Source organism: Etheostoma cragini, chromosome 12 (assembly GCF_013103735.1).
Source record: "Etheostoma cragini isolate CJK2018 chromosome 12, CSU_Ecrag_1.0, whole genome shotgun sequence".
NCBI classification, from domain to species: domain Eukaryota; kingdom Metazoa; phylum Chordata; class Actinopteri; order Perciformes; family Percidae; genus Etheostoma; species Etheostoma cragini.
In genome coordinates, this window is record NC_048418.1 from 24,210,242 (window position 1) to 24,228,629 (window position 18,388).

Sequence of the window (18,388 nt, forward strand, 5' to 3'; positions counted from 1 at the left end):
GGGGGGGGGGGGCAGTATAAGTGTGTGTGTGTGTGTGTATTGCCTGTGTGTGTTAGTAGATATTTGTTTCGTGTTGTTATTATAATAAGGTACAGGGACACATCTACAAATATCCAGGAAAATCAAAGTGTGTGCATGCAGAAAAGCAGTTGCTTTCTATTTCACATACACACAAACACATACACACACTTTCTGTGGTGAATGGGATTAAGCATCTCGGTGACAACAGTCCAGATGGCCAGACACGTAACCGAGCATCTATCAGCACTCCTGCTTCCTCCTCTCCTTACCCTTTAACCACCTTATCCCTCTCGCACGTACACACAGACACCTCCCCCATACCTGGAACTATATTCATGTATTCCGTTTTCCTAGTGCGGCAAAGCAATTACCAAGATGGCAATTTGTTTGGCTAATAAATCAAACTCACAACAACCCCTTGATTGTCAAGCACAACAATAGAAACTCAAACTGGGCATCACTGACAAATCTGGAGCCAAACACAGTCCGAGATGCATACCGTGGCCACATCAACTGTCTGTGTGTTTTTCCTCCTCCGGGCCCCCTGCTACCTAACCACATGACAGACTTGTGCCATCTGTTTCCACACACTCTGCGACGGGGATGAGAGGTTGAGTGGAGATAGGATCTATTTCCCTCTTTCTCTCTTTCCACAGTCTTCAGCTTTGGAGAGACGCCGTCAGATAGGGATGTCAAGCTGCTGCTGACGACACGGCTGAGAGGAGGATGGAGAGGAGAAATGCTACAAAAGGCAAGAGAGCAATCGTCGCTCAGAGAAGAGTCCGGTGACGAGTCTGAACACTGGGGGCGATAAAAAGGCCTTTTAGCAACCTTCTGACATCAGCCAGCGGAGACCAAAGTGGAAGGAGGAGACTCCCCAACCCCCCCACCTCCCCCATTCCCGACTAATCAATGCAAATGATCCACCTGAATGGAAGCCAGTGTTACGTCCATTGTCGAAAGGAGAGAGAAGGGGGAGATCAATAGGGAGGTGAGGAGGGGAGCTCCCCCGAGGCTAGGAATGTGCCAGGCCTACATCTGCTCCCCTCTGCCCTCCCCCAACCCCACCCCTCTCCTGAGAGGGTTCAGATGGTCTTTTTATCAACCCACCGGCTACTACTACATGGACTCCCTGGTTGTTAATTAGAGCACGCCACGGCAGCGGGCCCGGGCGTGTGTAGGTATATGTGTGTGTATCTGTATGTGTGTGTGTGCTTGTAGGGGGGTCTAGCTCTGAATTCCAGTCAGGTCTTTTATCAATGCTACAAATAGAGAGGGTAGGTGGACCTCGGATTGAGCCATTAGAAAGAAGCAGAGAGAGATGGATGGATGGACGGATGGGTATATATTATTATTATTATATACAGTATATTCCTAATATACTTTTTGTTTTTACTGTTTGTTGTTAAGGGCTAGAACTTATTACAGCAATAACGTGTAGTTAGAATAAGTTATAATACAATCTAGTATAATATAATGCATATCATTTATTGTGTTTTATTTTTTAATGCATTTTTAAATTGTATAGCATTTCAAATGTCACAAAATAGTATAAATAAAATTATGTAATCGAACATGCTTGTTTTGTCTGACTAAATGGGCCAAACTGTTGCCAAAGATATTCAACCAACAATAGTCTCAAGTGGAAAATCCTCAGATTTCTGAACATGGAGCAGGACAATGTTTGGCATTTTTGCTTGGCCATTTTGTGACTACTTGTCTGATCGTTAAGTTCATACAATGAAACAAAATAGTGAAAAATATTCATCATAGTTTCCCTGGGCCCAAGGTCTTCCAATGGCTTGTTCAAAATTTAGCAGCAAATTCTCACATTATTCCAAACTGGAATCAGGAAGTTTTTTTTGCTAAGACGCAATCAACTATCTATTACTACTGTTTGTTCATCCGCATCATCTAATACCATGTCCATGGCCTAGGCAATTGCAATCAGTATTTGAGAACATGAGCTACTCTCTCTCTCAAAGCCAGAAACCAGAGAAGTCTCAAACTTGTGATGTCATCAAGTATAAAGTGGCAGTGGTGGCCTAAAGGTCACCTCCCAGCAAGCTTGTGACCGTGTAGTAAAATCTGATGCGCAAGAGTGAACAAGCAGCTTGTCCCTTCCACATTCCCACCACTGAGGTGCCCTTGAGCAAGGCCCTTAGCCTCCTGCTGCTCCAGTAGAGCTGCTCAGTGGCAGCAGATCACACTGTGGTTGTACTGGTAGGAATGTGGAACTGTGTGAATGTCGTTGACTGACTTTACTTAATAAATAAAGGTTAAAAAGAAAAAATTCTGAAGCTCCGATAATTGATATTTTCTCTAGTGTTTTCAGTTGTGAAACAGAAAATGTGCCCATGTACTCAGAACATTCCCCTGGCTGCTCTCATTGCATCTATAACATCTTTCCTAATTCATTGTTTGTGGAGCAGTTCCACGTGTTATCCTTGATGGCATCAGGTATCACATGTAAAAGACAGACAGACCTACAGACAGACAGATAGACAGGCAGGCAGGCAGAGAAACAGACAGACAGGCACGCAGACAGGCAGATCAGAGGCTATAGGGATCAGCCAGGCTCCTGGATGAGTCAGTGGCTGCTTGAAATAGACACTGCGGGCATGGCCTTGATCACACTTTTCACCAAATGAATCATTTATCAAACACAAACACTGCTGCACAAAAGTACCGCTTATGTTTCATCTCCTGGTTAAATTGATAAGACAGCCTATGGAAAAATGCACCATGTGTATATAAACACTTTGTGTGTGAGTCAACAGCTTTTGGGGGAACATTGGCAAGGACCAACCAGCATTGTTCCCTGGAGCTCTGTGTTTGTGTGTGTTTGTTTGTATCAAGAGGTTGAAAGCTTACATTTTGGCCTGGTTGTGTTTGCAGAAGGGCAATCAGGCCTAGTGCCCAAAACCAGTCAGTGGAGCCAACCAAATCTGGGCAAATATGCAGTTCTTGCGTCCGCGTGCACACACAAACACACATAAACACACAAATACTAGGACATACAAACGCACATACAAAGTCAAACACATAATGCATTTATTGCAAACAAACAAACAAACCAGAATCCAGGTTTTCTTTTTCTGTCTCTCCTTGTATTTCCCGTAGTCACTCAAAGACAGTTCTGCACAAGCACAAACACTCACTTCCCCACAGAAAATCATCATTTGTCCTGGTTAACAAACAGGTTGCCTATTCATCATTCAGATCATTTCGGCGGGGAATGGCCACGTGGATGAAAGAAGCCAGAATAAAAGCCGGGCTCAGGGAGCCTGAATCAGTATTAATCTGCCAGCACTCGGCAGTCTTCAGAGACTGTAATGCTTTGACTCCTATAGACTGCAGGAAGGCTGAAGGGGAACACTTTAAATGCTAATGGGCCTTTATGATAATAGATCACAAAACAATGCAGAATCGGGCTTAGCATTGTAGATGAATCCCACCAAAAAAAACACTTGTGTCTCCACCGTCCTGAGGCCCACTCTGGCTCCACTCACAAATCCAGCAGCCGGAGAATAAACACACAAAACATGATGATGCCACACATGACACTCTATTACATACAAACGTACGTACAGAAACAGAAAAAAGTAGAAGGGAATAAAGGGGGGTATCTATATGATGAAAGAGCTGGTCCTCTCCTCTCAAGGAGTGTAATCCTCTTGCAAGCTGAGTTGATACTCTCAGTTGTTTCCAGAGCGAAATGCTGCTTGAGCCGCCGGTCTGCCAATGCAGCAGACGCCTGGGGGGAATCACTGATCTGACTCTGTTGTTCATATGAAGGGTGTTTGCCGTGGTGGCAGAACATCTCTCCTCCCCCTTCTCTTCCTCTCTCACACCCTTCCTCCCCCATCCCATCTCTCTTTCTCCTAAAATGGGACACTGGGAGGTGAGTATAATCAGGATTACTCTGCACAAACGAAGGCATGTGCATACACACACACATACACGTGTGCACACACACATATACAAATGGACACACACACACACTCCCATAAACAAAGAAATCTATGTGCATGCTTTCACACACATACACAGCTGCAGGGATGAGAATCTCTCGCCCACCAGAGGTTTTCGAACATGCAGAACTGCAGATATTCACATCACAACTGCAGTGTCCATAGAAAAAACAGTTGGGATGGAAAGGGGTTGGGGTGGGTTTGAAGAGGGTGAGGGTGGGGTGTGGGTGGAGCAGCAGCAGAGAGTCTGTAAAAATTGCAATGGGAGGAGAAGACAGAGAGAGAGAGAGAGAGAGACAGAGAGAGAGAGAGCGAGAGAGAGAGAGAAAGAATCCGGACAGACAGTGAGGTTCAGGCAAAATAGATGGCATAGAAAATGAAAAAATGAATAAAACAGGAGAGATGAAATTAGAAACGGACATTGCTGTGGGCCAAACAGCGGGCTGCTATAGTCACTGGCAGAAAGATATAGTGAGGGAAATAGAAAGGAGGAAGAAGAGCAGGTAATAGGATGGGAAGGGCGATAAGTGATGAGAATGTTGAAGGTACAAAAATTCTCCCTGACCAAATCCTACCACATCTCCATCCATTAGGCCATCCATTTAGCCTACGGAGAAGCAGCTCATATCCTGTGGCCAACCACATGCTACAAGACTATTAGTGTCGTTCAACCATTATACAAAACGATGAACCACATATGGGGATGAAATGACTTTTCAGGGGTTTGGTCAGTAATGGAACGCTTCCTTTCTACTTCAGTGGTTGGTAGACCTTCTCCAATGAACTGTGTTTTGAAAAGACTGACCCAGAGACAATTTTTGCAGACGTTTGAGCACTTAAAAGCGTTCTTGGATGAGATGATCTATCATACAGTATATCCCTCCGCCTATAGTCGATTGCAGGGGTGTATGTTTTTGGGAAGATACTGTCAAAGAGTCAGGAGCATTGAGTTATATTTTTCCAGAAATAGAATAGGGAAGTTGAAGAACGTGCGAGAACTAAATGTCCCTTTTTTTTTAGCATATGTTTGGTGCATTTCTAAGACTTGGATGGGAATGAAATCATTAGCACAAAAGATAAGCAACTGTGTTAGAAAATATCTGCTTCTTAAATAAAAAATCAAAGGCACAACAGTAAAACCTTTTACAACTTTGACTCTTAAGGCGCTTTTTGGTAACAAGCACCCAATCACAGAGCGTAAAATTGTGTTGCTTGAGCCACTAACAGCAGGCGAATAGCAGGCAAATCTAAAGTTTACGCTTGGTATAATCCTTGTAATACATTCAGCAGCTTACTTTCGTATTCTAGTCCAATCTCGGAAACACTTGGTGTCAATGGGGCGTTGTTCTGTTCCGAATTACAAATATTATCCTTCTGAATCTGGTACATCTCTGGTCACACGACTGCCTGGCGCCTTCTCCACAGCAACTGCTGCGAGCCATACTGGTGTTGCAATATTAGAGCCATTTGTCATACCAAGTTGACAGAAAAACGTGATATATTTGAAACATAATAGTATCCTTAAATTGCCCATTTTATGAAAAATTCACTTTTTCTGGGATTCAGGGTGTTATTTAGTATCTGTGGTGCTTCCACATGTATTCAAACTTTTAAAAAAAACTATCTATGCTGTTTTGAGTGCGATACGGTTTCTGAATCTTCTCTTTCTTCTGTCTCCGGGTGACCTGTTCAAAATCTGCACGGCTTTCTACGTCACTAGCCGAGACAAGTTGTCTTGTGGTCAAGTACAACACCCAGAATTTTACTTTCATAGACTCTTTCAATTGTTTTTATTATTATTTTACCATCTGTATTTATAGTATGATTTCCAAATATCATGAATTTAATTTTATTCAAGTTTAAAGATAACTTATTTCAATCAAACCAGAGTTTTAATTAATTCGTTAGTGACAATTTCGAGCATCTGCTGGAAGTTGTCTCTGAACACCAAAAACTATTTGAGTCACCTGCAAAAACAGTATATTTTATTACATTAGATAATTTGCAAATGCCATTTAAGTTAAGCATAAACAATTTTGGGCCTTAAACTGACCCCTGTGGCACGCCACAAGACATTTTAAAACACAATTAAGAACCTGAAATTATATACTATATATATATATATATATATATATATATATATATATATATATATATGTACATACATATATATATATATATATATATACATATATTTTATAAATTTTTCTTGAAAATCAAATCAGAAATTGTTCATTGATAAAACTTGATGAGGAAGGATTTCTTGGCAAATCTATGAATAAAATGTGAATAAAATATCAAAAAAGTTAAGGTATTTCATAACATTGATTTAAAAATCCTATAAAAATCTAACATTGCCATTAAACAGACCTGCTCAATGATATGCAACTTTGCCCACAACAACATGGGTATATCCAGAGATAATTAAAGGACACCTAACACCATATGGAAAATACTGTCGGTTGACAGAATTTGATCGTCTATCCTGGATACATCATATTACCCGCCACACACAGTGGGAAGAAATACTTCCAGAACCATCGCCATCTGTCTGCAACCTGTCTGTTCATCCTCATCCGGTGTTTGTAAACTATTAAAGTACAACTCTGAATCTGGTTGATGCTTTGGGTCAAAATATTGTTTAATTTATAACAGTGCTGTATTATATTTATCAGCTGATTTGACAGCTGATTCTATTGTTACAGCAAGAACAGGGGACATCATGGTACACAGACCTCCGTAAGAGAAAGGTTACACAAACAGGAAGAGGCACACATGGCCACACACACTGAGAGGCCTGCCCTCGAGGTGTAGTTTATGTGGTAATGTGCTTTAGATTGGGGCTGTGTGTGCAGAGATGATGGGCCGTGTAACAGATGGACAGGACTTGATTCCCTGGGCTACCAGCCTTCTGCTTACCATACAGCCCTGCCAACTCCACAATCCTCATCCATCTCCTAGATTTCTACACCACCTCCACCACTCTTCCGACACCCCATTTCATCTCTAGTGTTTCACACCATCTTGTTGTGTTGCTCAACTTACCCCCACCTCCCCACCCTCCATCATACTCCTTTTCACCTCTCCTCGACCTCTTCTTCCATCTTTCTTTCTCTTCTTCAATTTCCCCTGGCAGAATGGGTTATCTGCCAAACCGAGGCCTAATCCACTGTTTTTTTTATGTAGTAATGGCCCAAGCAGCCACCCTTCTATTTCTTCATCCTTTCCAGCTGTGCTGGGCAAAAAGCCAGTGTTCAAATTCCAGGCTTGCAGCCACATGCTGAAACTTTAGCTTATAGCATGTTGGAGCACCACATTAGATACATTTCCCTCCAAGGAGACAGTGTTCATTAGATTAACACACTCACTCGGGCCAGGAAGCGCAGTGATTACTGCAAACTGGGATGGTGAAGTACCCGCTAGCTAGCACGCTAGCCAGCCCTCTCCGTGGCCAGATCACGCTCCGTCACACTCAGAGGGACTATAAAAAGAACAGTGCACCGCAGCAGGCTGTGAAAGCAGGGTGTGGCATGGCTCTATTGTCACATCTACAACTGACAGCCCACAGAACCAGAGCCAACAATTTAAACCAGGTGTGTATCAGGAAAAAAAAATATATTACACAAGTGGAAAAGGATGGAGATAGGGTGTGTGCGTGTGGGATGGGGGGGGTTTCTCACCTCTGATAATGGCCAGCTTTGCAGTGACGGATACCTCTCCTTCACTGTTGCGTGCCACACATTCGTAGATGTTCTCATCTCGGGGCGCTCTGAGCGGTTGGATCCTCAGCACAGCACCTGCACCCTCATCGAACTCTACGGTCTGGACAGCCACAGAGCCACAAGAAAAGACACATTAGTCACGGCAGAGCAAACACATGGGTTACTATAAGAACAGTTAACTATAATGTTGTTAATCATTAACTTAGCATAGTTTTCTTTTACTGTGATAATGTGATAATGATAACAATTGATACTTTATTGATTTCCTGAAGGAAATTCCCTTTTTTTTGTTACTTGCCATCCCCTCCAGGACAGGCTCAGCTAGCGTTCCTGGAGCTGGTTGGGATTCAGTGTCTTTCACAAAGACACTTCAGCAGGGTCCTCTGGGTGAAATGTTTTAGAGCCCGACCAATAAAGGATTTTGAAGGCAGATACCAATGCAAATATATGATTGATATTCTGATATATCGGCCGACATATATTAAAAAATAAATGAATCCAGAAACGCATTACAAAACATAAACAGATTTCCCTAACATTAGTCATTAGTAGTTATTTATGAGTTCTAACTAAAATAATATAATAATTAGGGCCCGAGCACTGAAGTGCAAGGGCCCCAACGGTATCCTGCAAGGAACCTTTGTTTTTGTAAGGATTATTATTCTCCACCTCTCCCATCTCTCTCATTTGTGAAGGTCTTAGCATGCAGGAAAACTCAAGCTCAACAAAAATGTGCACAGACCTATGAAAAAATCACAAAATTCTGTAGTGATTGGTCGTGGGCATTCCCGGGGGCCCAATAGCGCCCCCTAACGTGCACCCTGAATTCAAAAAAACAATTATTTATTATACTAACTTTTGAGGGAACATGCATATCATCTGGAACTCTATCAAGCTATTTTTAGAAAAAAAATCTACGATATGCCAAATTTTTTGCTAAGTTTCTCATTTTACGAAGACTTGTTTGAGGACTTTAGGAACCACAAAAACTCTCAAAATCTTGCAGCCATGTGCAGAATATAAAAGTCTTTTATCTGAATTAACATTTAGGCTTGGGAGTGGTATGGTTGCTCTAAGGCGCCCCATAATTGCTTTTAGCCTGGTTTTAGCCCTTGGGCACATTTTTTAACGGTCTCAATATATATACGAAAACTCACAAAACAGAGAGGCTGTAGAGCGCCCTCTGGTGGACAGACTATGCAACGCCAACACTCATAACATGGCTGACCGCCTGTTTTTATTTTATTTTTTAAATATTCATTTATCAGAATATTTATTTGTCATTTTAATGATTTTGATGAATAAATATTTAAAAAAATATTTTTTTATTTAAAAAAAATATTATATCGTCCATTATGAATGCTGATACCGATAGTTTGGGAAATCCCTAATATTGGCCAATAATATTGATACCATCTCTAACAATTAGGTCATATTAGTGCATAATTTTCCAACAGGCCTCTCATGTGATTGGGCTGCTCTGTGGAATAGCCTGCTTGATAGCATATTAAGCATATATCAAAAGGGAAAATATGCATTTTATTATGCAATCTGTCTTATAAACATATTTGTGTCAGTTTTTGAAAAATGCCTGTTGCAAGTTTTGTCTTCCATGCTTACATAAAATGATTTAAATTAAATATGGCAACCTATGCTTGAAATGTGAAATAGTGTTGTATTGTTGTCAAATTAATGTCTAAGAGAAATATTAATTTAAGGAAATACAATTACTAGCGCTCTTGACGAGAATTGGCAGAGATGACTGATACCACTCCCATGTCTGTGCTTTAACTATAAAGCTAAAGCCAGGGGTCAATTAGCTTAGCTTAGCATAAAGACCGGAAGCGGGGGGCAGCTAGCCTGGCTCTGTCCAAATCTGCCTACCATCACTTCTTAAACTAATGTCTTAAAACACTAAATCTTGCTTGTTATACCCTGAGCACCTTTCGGTAAAAAAACAAGACCACAAGACATCACTTCCCCCAGCCCAAAAAAAATAGTTCCAGCACCCTAACCCCTAACTTGTAAAACCACAACTCGTCGTGTTGACATATATCAAAAGCAATATCTGATCGTGAAATATGCTGTCCTGTATAACTTGGAAATACTGTAATAATTGCTATTGTTTACATTCATACATCTTTATTACTGGATATACAGCTTTGTGCTGATCCTGCTTCTACAGTAAGATTTGACCATTGTGCATTGTGACAACCACCTCGATACGCTGGGAGTTGACCTTCTTGCCCTTCTTGTTCCAGTAAACGACAGGCTTGGGATTGCCAGTGGCCTGGCACACAAATGATGCCACACCCCCTGACACTCCGATCTGGTCTGTGGGAATCTTGTTGAACTTTGGGGGAGCTGAGGGATAGAGAGAGGGAGAGGGAGAGGGGAAGGGGGAGGGGAAGAAAGAAAAGAAAAATGAAAAACACAAGTATGAAAATGGATTCCCTTACACTCAGAGGACCTCAAACTGACTCCACAGACAGTAACAGCCCCTGCTGACCACACCCCATTTCACTGTCAGTGACTGGTCAGGCTGACTTGTGTTCTGATGGCTGCGCGTTGTGCTTACTTCCTGGGTATCATCTAGAGGACATGCTGAAGGACTTCCTGTGGGTCATAAATAAAAGATGGGGCTGGGCTTTAGAGGAACATCTCTCTCTCTCTCTCTCTCTCTCTCTCTCTGTCTGTCTCACCCTCCCTCTGTTGCTCTGCTTCTATCAGGGCAGGCTACCCTACTGCATGAAGCACAGGCTGTAATGACACATGAGTGTTTCACAGGTAGGATAAGTGTTGGCTGCACATTCACAGCATATAATTGGTTTGAACGTATTAATACGTAATGTGTCATGTTGTGTCTGCGCACTCTATCACCTATAAGGGGATTTGCACCCGCAGACTCTGATAATCTTTACAAATACAATGAATTTACCACTATCGTGTTCATTTGCAGCTCTTCCCCTCCTTGAGGATAACTATTTCACCTGGTATGATGCATCTGATGTGGGATGTATAGGTCTAAGTGCAGCAGTTGCCCTTTGTAAGAAAATAGCAATTTCCAAGTCCGATATTGAGCCAACAGTACTGAACCTATATTTTTCACAGTGGCTGAGTCAAATCAATCAAGCAACTCTATGCACCCACCCCTTGCTATCCATCTGTGGCCTGTTGCCATGGTGCCCAGCTTAACTCCTCCTCAGCTACAGAATCACTGCTATCCATCAGGGTGAAGTGAGGATGACCCTTACCATAGCAACCTGGATCCCTCCTCCCACTCCCCCTGTGTCTGGGTGGGTGAGGTCCTGCTGTGTTGATTCACTTCTGCTCTGAAGACAGAACAGGAAGAAGCAAGAAGCTTGCCTATCAAATAATCGCAAGCAGATTTATAAATCCTGTTTGCACGTTTTCCTTCTTCTGCTCACTGGCTAACAGCCACACGGACCACTTTCCAGATTCACTGCAATGCCTTGACAGTAAGTGGAATAACACCGTGTCAAGACTTCTCCTGAGCCTGCTGCAATGTGTTGTGCCTCTTAAAAACCCACTCTGAATGTCAGAAATAAAGTGGTCTCATTTTATGCCTGGCATAATCCCCTACAGGAAGAAGCAAAAAAGCTTGTGGCAGTATTAGTCAATCAGAACAAATTCATGCCCACCATTTTAGAACTCAAGAGCGGGATATTTCCTGCCTGTTTGACTCCTAGAAAGGCACACAGACTGTCGAGCAAATTGCCCTTTTCCCCTGCCAACAATGTAAGAATGTAAACGATAAAAAGTCAAAGTCCTGCCAATGGGATTATGAATGAATTTCATGTGCTTCTTGCAGCTCATACATGTGTTTCAGGGGCTTTTATGTTCAGCCCAAAACTCTGTTCTCTTAAATGTGTTTCAACATCAACCCTCGTGCAAAACCCACCCGACTGGCAATGCTACCACTTAAGCCTCTTCTGAAAGCCAGGGGAAATCTCTACAAGGGACTGGCTCTAGATGGATTTGCACTGAATAGAAACGTGTTCTGATCAGCAGGTTCTAGAAAGCTACCTGGAAAATAAGGGACTAATGAAGAGCTCTGTCTCACTAATAGTGGGTTTCAATATGTTGCACTGGATGAAACAGGCCTACATTACATTACGTTACATGTCATTTAGCTGACGCTTTTATCCAAAGCGACTTACAATTACTATATATGTTAGAGGTTGCACACCTAGGGGTTAAGTTTCTTGCTCAGGGACACAGTGGCGATGTATCGTTGATGTATCACAGTGGGATTCCAACCTGGGTGTCCCACACCAAAGGCATGTGTCATATCCACTGCACCATCAGTCTCCCACTGATCTACCACCACCGGCCTGCTTCTGATGAATAATTTTTGTTACCTGTTATCATCGGACTGACTCACTGACTGACTGACTGACTGACTACTGCTGTGCTCGATATGCCTGGGATAGTGTAGTTAGCATGCCATGTGAACAGAAAAGTGTTTGGTACAGGTTTAATTTGTCTAGTTATTTGGGGTAAATGAATGTAACTCCTGGTGAAATGTTGCAGCTAGTGCCTTAAAGTGACATTACTGACGGCAACCCAGCTGTGGTCTGACAAGCCTTTAAGCCCCTTTTAATAATGCATCTCTTCCTGTTTGTATGTCTTTACTGTCAAAGGTGTATGCATCACACAGCCAAATGTGTCCACCAAAACTAATTCTGTGATACAAAGACGATGAGGTTGGAGTTGGAGTATGCTGTGAAGTTGGAAGTTGGAAGTTGAAGGGTGGAAATTTGGACCCATAAGCAAAAAAAGTTTGAATCTGTCAAACTTCATTTGCATGATTTTGACAATGGTTGTGTCTGAATTGTAAGCAAAACATGTTTATTAGTTCCCTCGTGAATATGATCTACCTTTAACTTTCAAAGAGTAATGGATAAGTATCATGTCTGAAATTAATTTATTCATTTTCAGTAAGGTTGAAGAGATTTGATCTGAGCCACAGAAATCTTTAGAGACATGGCCGGACACGGCCTACACACAAATCTCACCTTTTAGGACTACTGTCTGTTAGTACCAGTTATTCGTAAATAACCAGTTTCTTTTAAGAATAACTATTACTTGTTGGGGGGGCTATAGTCTGGAAACAATTATTCTCAAATAAGGGAAGTTGCAATGTCTTATTGGTAACTAGGAGTTATGTCTCTGTGAGACTTTGCAATCAACTTAGTTCTATAACTATATTCTAAAAGCAAAACAGTGTAGTCTATCACACAAAATGTTGTGTTAAATTAGAGCAATATATCAATATTATATCGATATGGAGATATGAGACTGGCTAATGTCTTATATTTATTGATTTAGATCGTAATATGGCATAAGTTCTACAACCCAGAATGCTGGGTCATATAAACCTAGTGTTGTTATAATAATACAACTGCAATCAAGGTTATTGCCATTTTTGGTATCAGCTTTGCATGAAAAACAGTGAAGATAACAATGGCACAAATATTTGTAGGGCAGAAATGACAACACTAATTTGTATTCCAAGCATTATATTTCAGTGGTTCTTGGTTAGATTTTTCTATTACATTTGTACACTAAGTTACAAGCTTGGATGAAGCACCCCGTCTCTTGCTTCATTTAGCTCAATTCCTGAATGCGTATGGGATCATGATTATGTTATTTGATCCCATAACTCAACAACTGAGCCAAGATAGCCTAACAGTGCTGTTTGAGATAACTTCAGACCATACTTCCTACATTTAAAAGGGCTCTCCTAAGGCATTTACTAGGTTCTGACTCTGAGAGTTAGGAATAACAGTAACATTCCTCAAAACTACTCTATCTCTGAAATATCTTTTTAACCAAATCACACACAGTAAGGCTATTATGTAATATTCTTTTGATAACTAATGTAACAACAGATGTAATATTGTTTTCTATTCCAGTCACTGAACCTCCCCTGAAACTGCTTGACATCCCCTGGGGAGGCCAACCTTCCACTTATAAAACCTCTGTTGTGTGTGGTCCAAAGGCGGATATCTTCTATCCCACGTTTCAACTGAAAGTTATGTGTTGTGTAATTCTACCTCTTCACTGAATATAAAAATATTTCAGATATGACGTTAGTCTTCTCAAAAGGATCATGGCCATACAATTATTTCAAATAGGCAATCAAAATTGGTTTCACAAATGGAAAATGGAAAACACGTTAGCAAATCCCCATTCCTAACACTGAAAAGTGCTATCTCCATATTTAGCCTGTATCCTCTTTCAAGAAATCAGCTTGGTTATATTTTCAGAGCAGTGAAAGCTGAGTGTGTCTAAGCATGTGTGTGCGTAGGTGTATGTGTGTGGACTACTGATGCAGCAAATCTGTGGAAATGTTTTAATCAAGGATATGATGAGGAACATGCTGATGGGAACTCCTGGCTTATTAAAACATATTAACAACAACACCGTCCAGAGCTGATGTTCTGGCACACACACACACACACACACACACACACACACACACACACACACACACACACACACAGACAGAATGTGCATGCATACACCCACATTTGCATATATTTCCGTCACATTAACTGCTAATAATTTACTAGCTGTCATTCAACTGAGAATGAGACAGAAAGAAAGAAAGTAATAGCTAGCTAAACAGACAGACATACAGACAGATAGATAGATAGATAGATAGATAGATAGATAGATAGATAGAAATACTGTACCATTTACCACAAATATATTTGAAACTGTATTATCATTATACAAAGTTATGGTGAAAATAAGATTTAAGCTAGGTAACGTTAGCTAAAAAAAGGTAACATTAGCCAGGTAGCCAGAAAAACTGACAACTAGCTAGCAGATAGATAGATAGATAGATAGATAGATATATAGATGGATGGAGAGACAGATAGACAGATAGATAGAAATACTGTACCATTTACCCCAAATATATTGGAAACTGTATTAGCATAATCCAAAATTCTGTTGAAAATAAAATTTAACATAGCTAGGTAACGTTAGCTAAATAAAAGTTAACATTAGCCAGGTAGGATACACTGACAACTAGCTAGCTAGCAGATAGCTAGATGGATAGAAAGATAGATAGATAGATAGAAATACTGTACCATTTACCACAAATATATTGAAAACTGCATTATCATAATCCAAAGTTCTGTTGAAAATAATTTTTAACATAGCTAGGTAACGTTAGCTAAATAAAAGTTAACATTAGCCAGGTAGGATACACTGACAACTAGCTAGCTAGCAGATAGAGAGATGATAGATAGATAGATAGATAGATAGATAGATAGATAGATAGATAGATAGATAGATAGATAGATAGATAGATAGATAGAGTTAGTCATACCTAGTTCTCCACACAAGATGCTAAGAGGGTTGGTTAACAGGATAATCAAAGGCAGCAGCAGATGCAGGGCAGAGGGGCTAAGGCGGAGCCCCAGGATAGGCCTCCTGGACTGGGCTTGAACTCCACCTGTCCTGGACAGAGGCATGGCACCACCGTGGGTTGGTTGGAGATGACGGAGATAAGGGTAGGGCTTCACTCAACAAGGATAGGCACTCTGCAGACAGAAAGAAAAAAACATGAAGGTCAGCTGACGCGTATGAAAGGCACATTTCCTCCACCTCTGATTCATCTTTCTGCTTTTAGGGCGGCAGCTGAAATGTCAGTGCACCATAAGGGGAGAGAGGGAAAACAGACAATAATTCATACAGATGTAGAGAGAACATCCTCGCGAAGAAAATTAAAGACAAATTCATGCTAATGCAGGATTAGGTCTTTTGATTTAGCCGGAGCACTTCTGATTTAGGATTAACAGCTCAAGCAGGCCAGCTCTGACTGAACTAATACCAGAACAATGGAGCCACTGCTCAACAACTAAGACAAGAAACAGACCAAAATAGTTTTTGGCGTACTGCATCTGTTTTAATAAGTCTCATTTTCTAGTGAGCCGTGAAATGAGCCACAATAATATATTTTTAAGAGTTTTTCTCTCTCCCTCACATAGCCTAATAATTTCATTTAACTTTAGTTCTGGCCTAATGCCTTGATAGCGTTCAGTAATGCTGTTCTTATGACACATGAAAGTGCCAGACTGTCCCACCGTAATGGAAAACACTTAAACAAAGAGGATTAAGGGGTCGCAAAATTCAATAACACCAAATGTATCAAAAACTGCTGCTTTAATAGATGTCGCGCCTTTTGTTAATCCCTATCTTTGGGTGGGATCTCAATGACAGTTTTGCTGTCTTTCCTCACATAAAACCATAGGCTACACACAAGGTCGCACATATCTGGAAGTCTGAACATAATTCATGCCTGCTTACAGAGATTTAGACAAACTGTGCAGCTCCCTGTCTGGGAGTCAATAACTCCACAATCCTTTGAGCTCTCCGGACCCCCACCCCACTGCCCCGAGTGTATGATTGCAGGTGGGGAGGCCCAATAAGAAGAGCGCCTTTGATAACCTGTCATATATCACATAAATACACGTCTCCCTTCAAGTATCGGTAAGGGATACCATAAATGCTCTTGGAGAGACATAATATGTATTCACAGGTGACGGGCCACATTGTGGTCGGAACATAAATATGCGCAAACACCCATGAGCGAGCTTTCACCCTGACATCCCTGACACGCCGCCAGAAATGGAGTAGCAGAGATGAGGCCGACCCTTACACGCCTTTACTAAATGAAAGAGGCATTTCCAGTGAGTTACATATTCAAAGACTCCTTCAACCACTTATTGAGCTAATGACCTGCTCAAACACATTACTGTCTGCCAGCTGCTGTACACTAAAAATAGCTAATCTAAAAACATCTATCTAACACAGGCTCGCTTTAGCGCCGCTTTTCCCTCGTCTTATCAAGCGCCGTGTAATACACGCTGGATAGAAAAGCTTTCAGCGTCCCCTTTTCAATTGAACAATGTGATAGGAAAAATCAGATCAGGGCTCATTCGAGCACCATTGGCAGCATGTTAAGTAAATTCTCCTCTTACGGAAACTCAATTTGCCACCGTTAATCTAACTAGGAAGACTGCTCTCCGTGGAGCCACATGGCCACTGAAACATTAGGTAGGCCTACTCCTTGTATGGTGCGTTGTCTGCCTCCTCTGTCCTATGTGTTGGATTTGCTGGTGCCTTTATGTCTCTATGTGACCTCAGTCTAACCCGATCTATCATTCTCGGTTCATCCATCCTGTCTTTCACCTGCTGACAAAGCCCTCTCTGCTCTATGTCCCCTAGTCGCTTACCCTCTGCCTAATCCTTAATCTTACCCTCATCCCATTCCTGTATTAAACGCCGTATTCCTAAACTTTCCACTTGTACCATCTCTTTTCATCCCCTTCCTCCCCTCTCCTCATCACCCCCCTTGTTCTTTTCCCCTCATGCCATCTCCTCCGCGGCACCATTTCCATTTCCTCTTTCTATGCACACTCTAACCCCTGCTTGTATCCAAATCCTCTTCCTCTCCCACAGCTGCCCTGCACTGGCGGCTCCAGCTGTTGTTGGTCCATTGACACAGTTCAAACAAAAAGGCTTAGAGCATCCTACAGCTGTGAATGTCGAGGGAGCGAGCCAAAGCTGGGCACATCTGCGCTTGCGCTAGTGGCATTTAAGGCTTTTAAACCACACTCTTTCTCTTTCAACACGTAGACAGAAGACGGCCATTCACTTCACAAGAAGTAGAATTAAAAGGGTGTGAGCATGAAAACTTCTCATGATTCTAGCCTACAGCCCCCTCACAGATATGACGACCTGGTCTCCCCGATCATCTGGCTCAGCATCCAGTGAGATGGCACAAGGGTTGGTCTTATTACAGTACCTTTACAGCGTGACAACACAGATGGTCAGCCAGACAGATGGATTGATGGGGATACATGTGCTATTAATTTGCCGGGAGGCTGATAATGACACCGTAGCTCAGGTGGTGAAATGCACACCGTTTATTGTGCTCCATCAGGCTGATGAAATAACACTGTTTACGTGGCGTCCAACCTGCCCCTGCTCCACCGGCTGGGCCCCTTGGAAGATGACATGTTTTGTTTTTCTCAACCCCCCCCCCCCCCCCCCCCCCCCCCCCCCCCCCCCCCCCCCCCCCCCCCCCCCCACCTTCCTCACTCCCATACCCATGTGATGCCTTTTACCAAGTGGGTTGAGATGGTCTCACGAGGCCTGTCTCCATGACAACAAACTACGATAAAGGAGAGAGACCGGATCTGTTTCCTGCAGCACCATGCTAGCAGTTAGATAGTACACCTGTTAGGAAGCTTTTGGTTTCTTTAAGCTTTCATTCTGATCCAGTGCTTTGAGCATATGTGTGTTGGGATACTTGGGAGTCACGGTTCAGCAGAAAAAAGATCAGAAAACGTTTTTATATATATATATATATATATATATATATATATTTGTATATTTTAAGGAAGGAAAAATAATGTGTGGTTGTGCAGTGCACCACAAAGCTTTTTAGGGTTGGATAATAACATTATACATCCACTGTCATTTGTCTTCGTTCATATTTTCGCCAATGATTCTAAACTTATAGCCTACACATATGTTTTTCAGCATAAAAATAACCTTGAATAATGCATGGCTTTGTGAGCCAGCCCGGGAAGGGAAAGTTTGGAGTAGGAAGTGTGTATTATTCAG

The 18,388-nt window shown here is 41.8% G+C and overlaps 1 protein-coding gene across 20 annotated transcripts in view; it reads right to left on the reverse strand.

The window, feature by feature from the left end:
- Positions 1 to 15,347, reverse strand: part of LOC117954877 (receptor-type tyrosine-protein phosphatase S-like) — a 58,756-nt gene extending 43,409 nt beyond the window's left edge. For 7 of the 20 annotated variants that reach the window (XM_034888963.1, XM_034888966.1, XM_034888969.1 and 4 more), the window contains exons 1-3: positions 15,084 to 15,342; positions 9,933 to 10,081; positions 7,676 to 7,817 (exon numbers count right to left, since the gene is read on the reverse strand). In XM_034888963.1, the coding sequence (XP_034744854.1) occupies positions 7,676 to 7,817; positions 9,933 to 10,081; positions 15,084 to 15,228 (436 nt within the window). In that variant the 5' untranslated portion in view covers positions 15,229 to 15,342. Of the gene's footprint in view, positions 1 to 7,675; positions 7,818 to 9,932; positions 10,082 to 15,083 lie in introns of all 20 variants that reach the window. The other 13 variants (XM_034888971.1, XM_034888964.1, XM_034888970.1 and 10 more) reach the window with 7 other exon arrangements.
- Between the last annotated feature and the right edge of the window lie 3,041 nt (positions 15,348 to 18,388).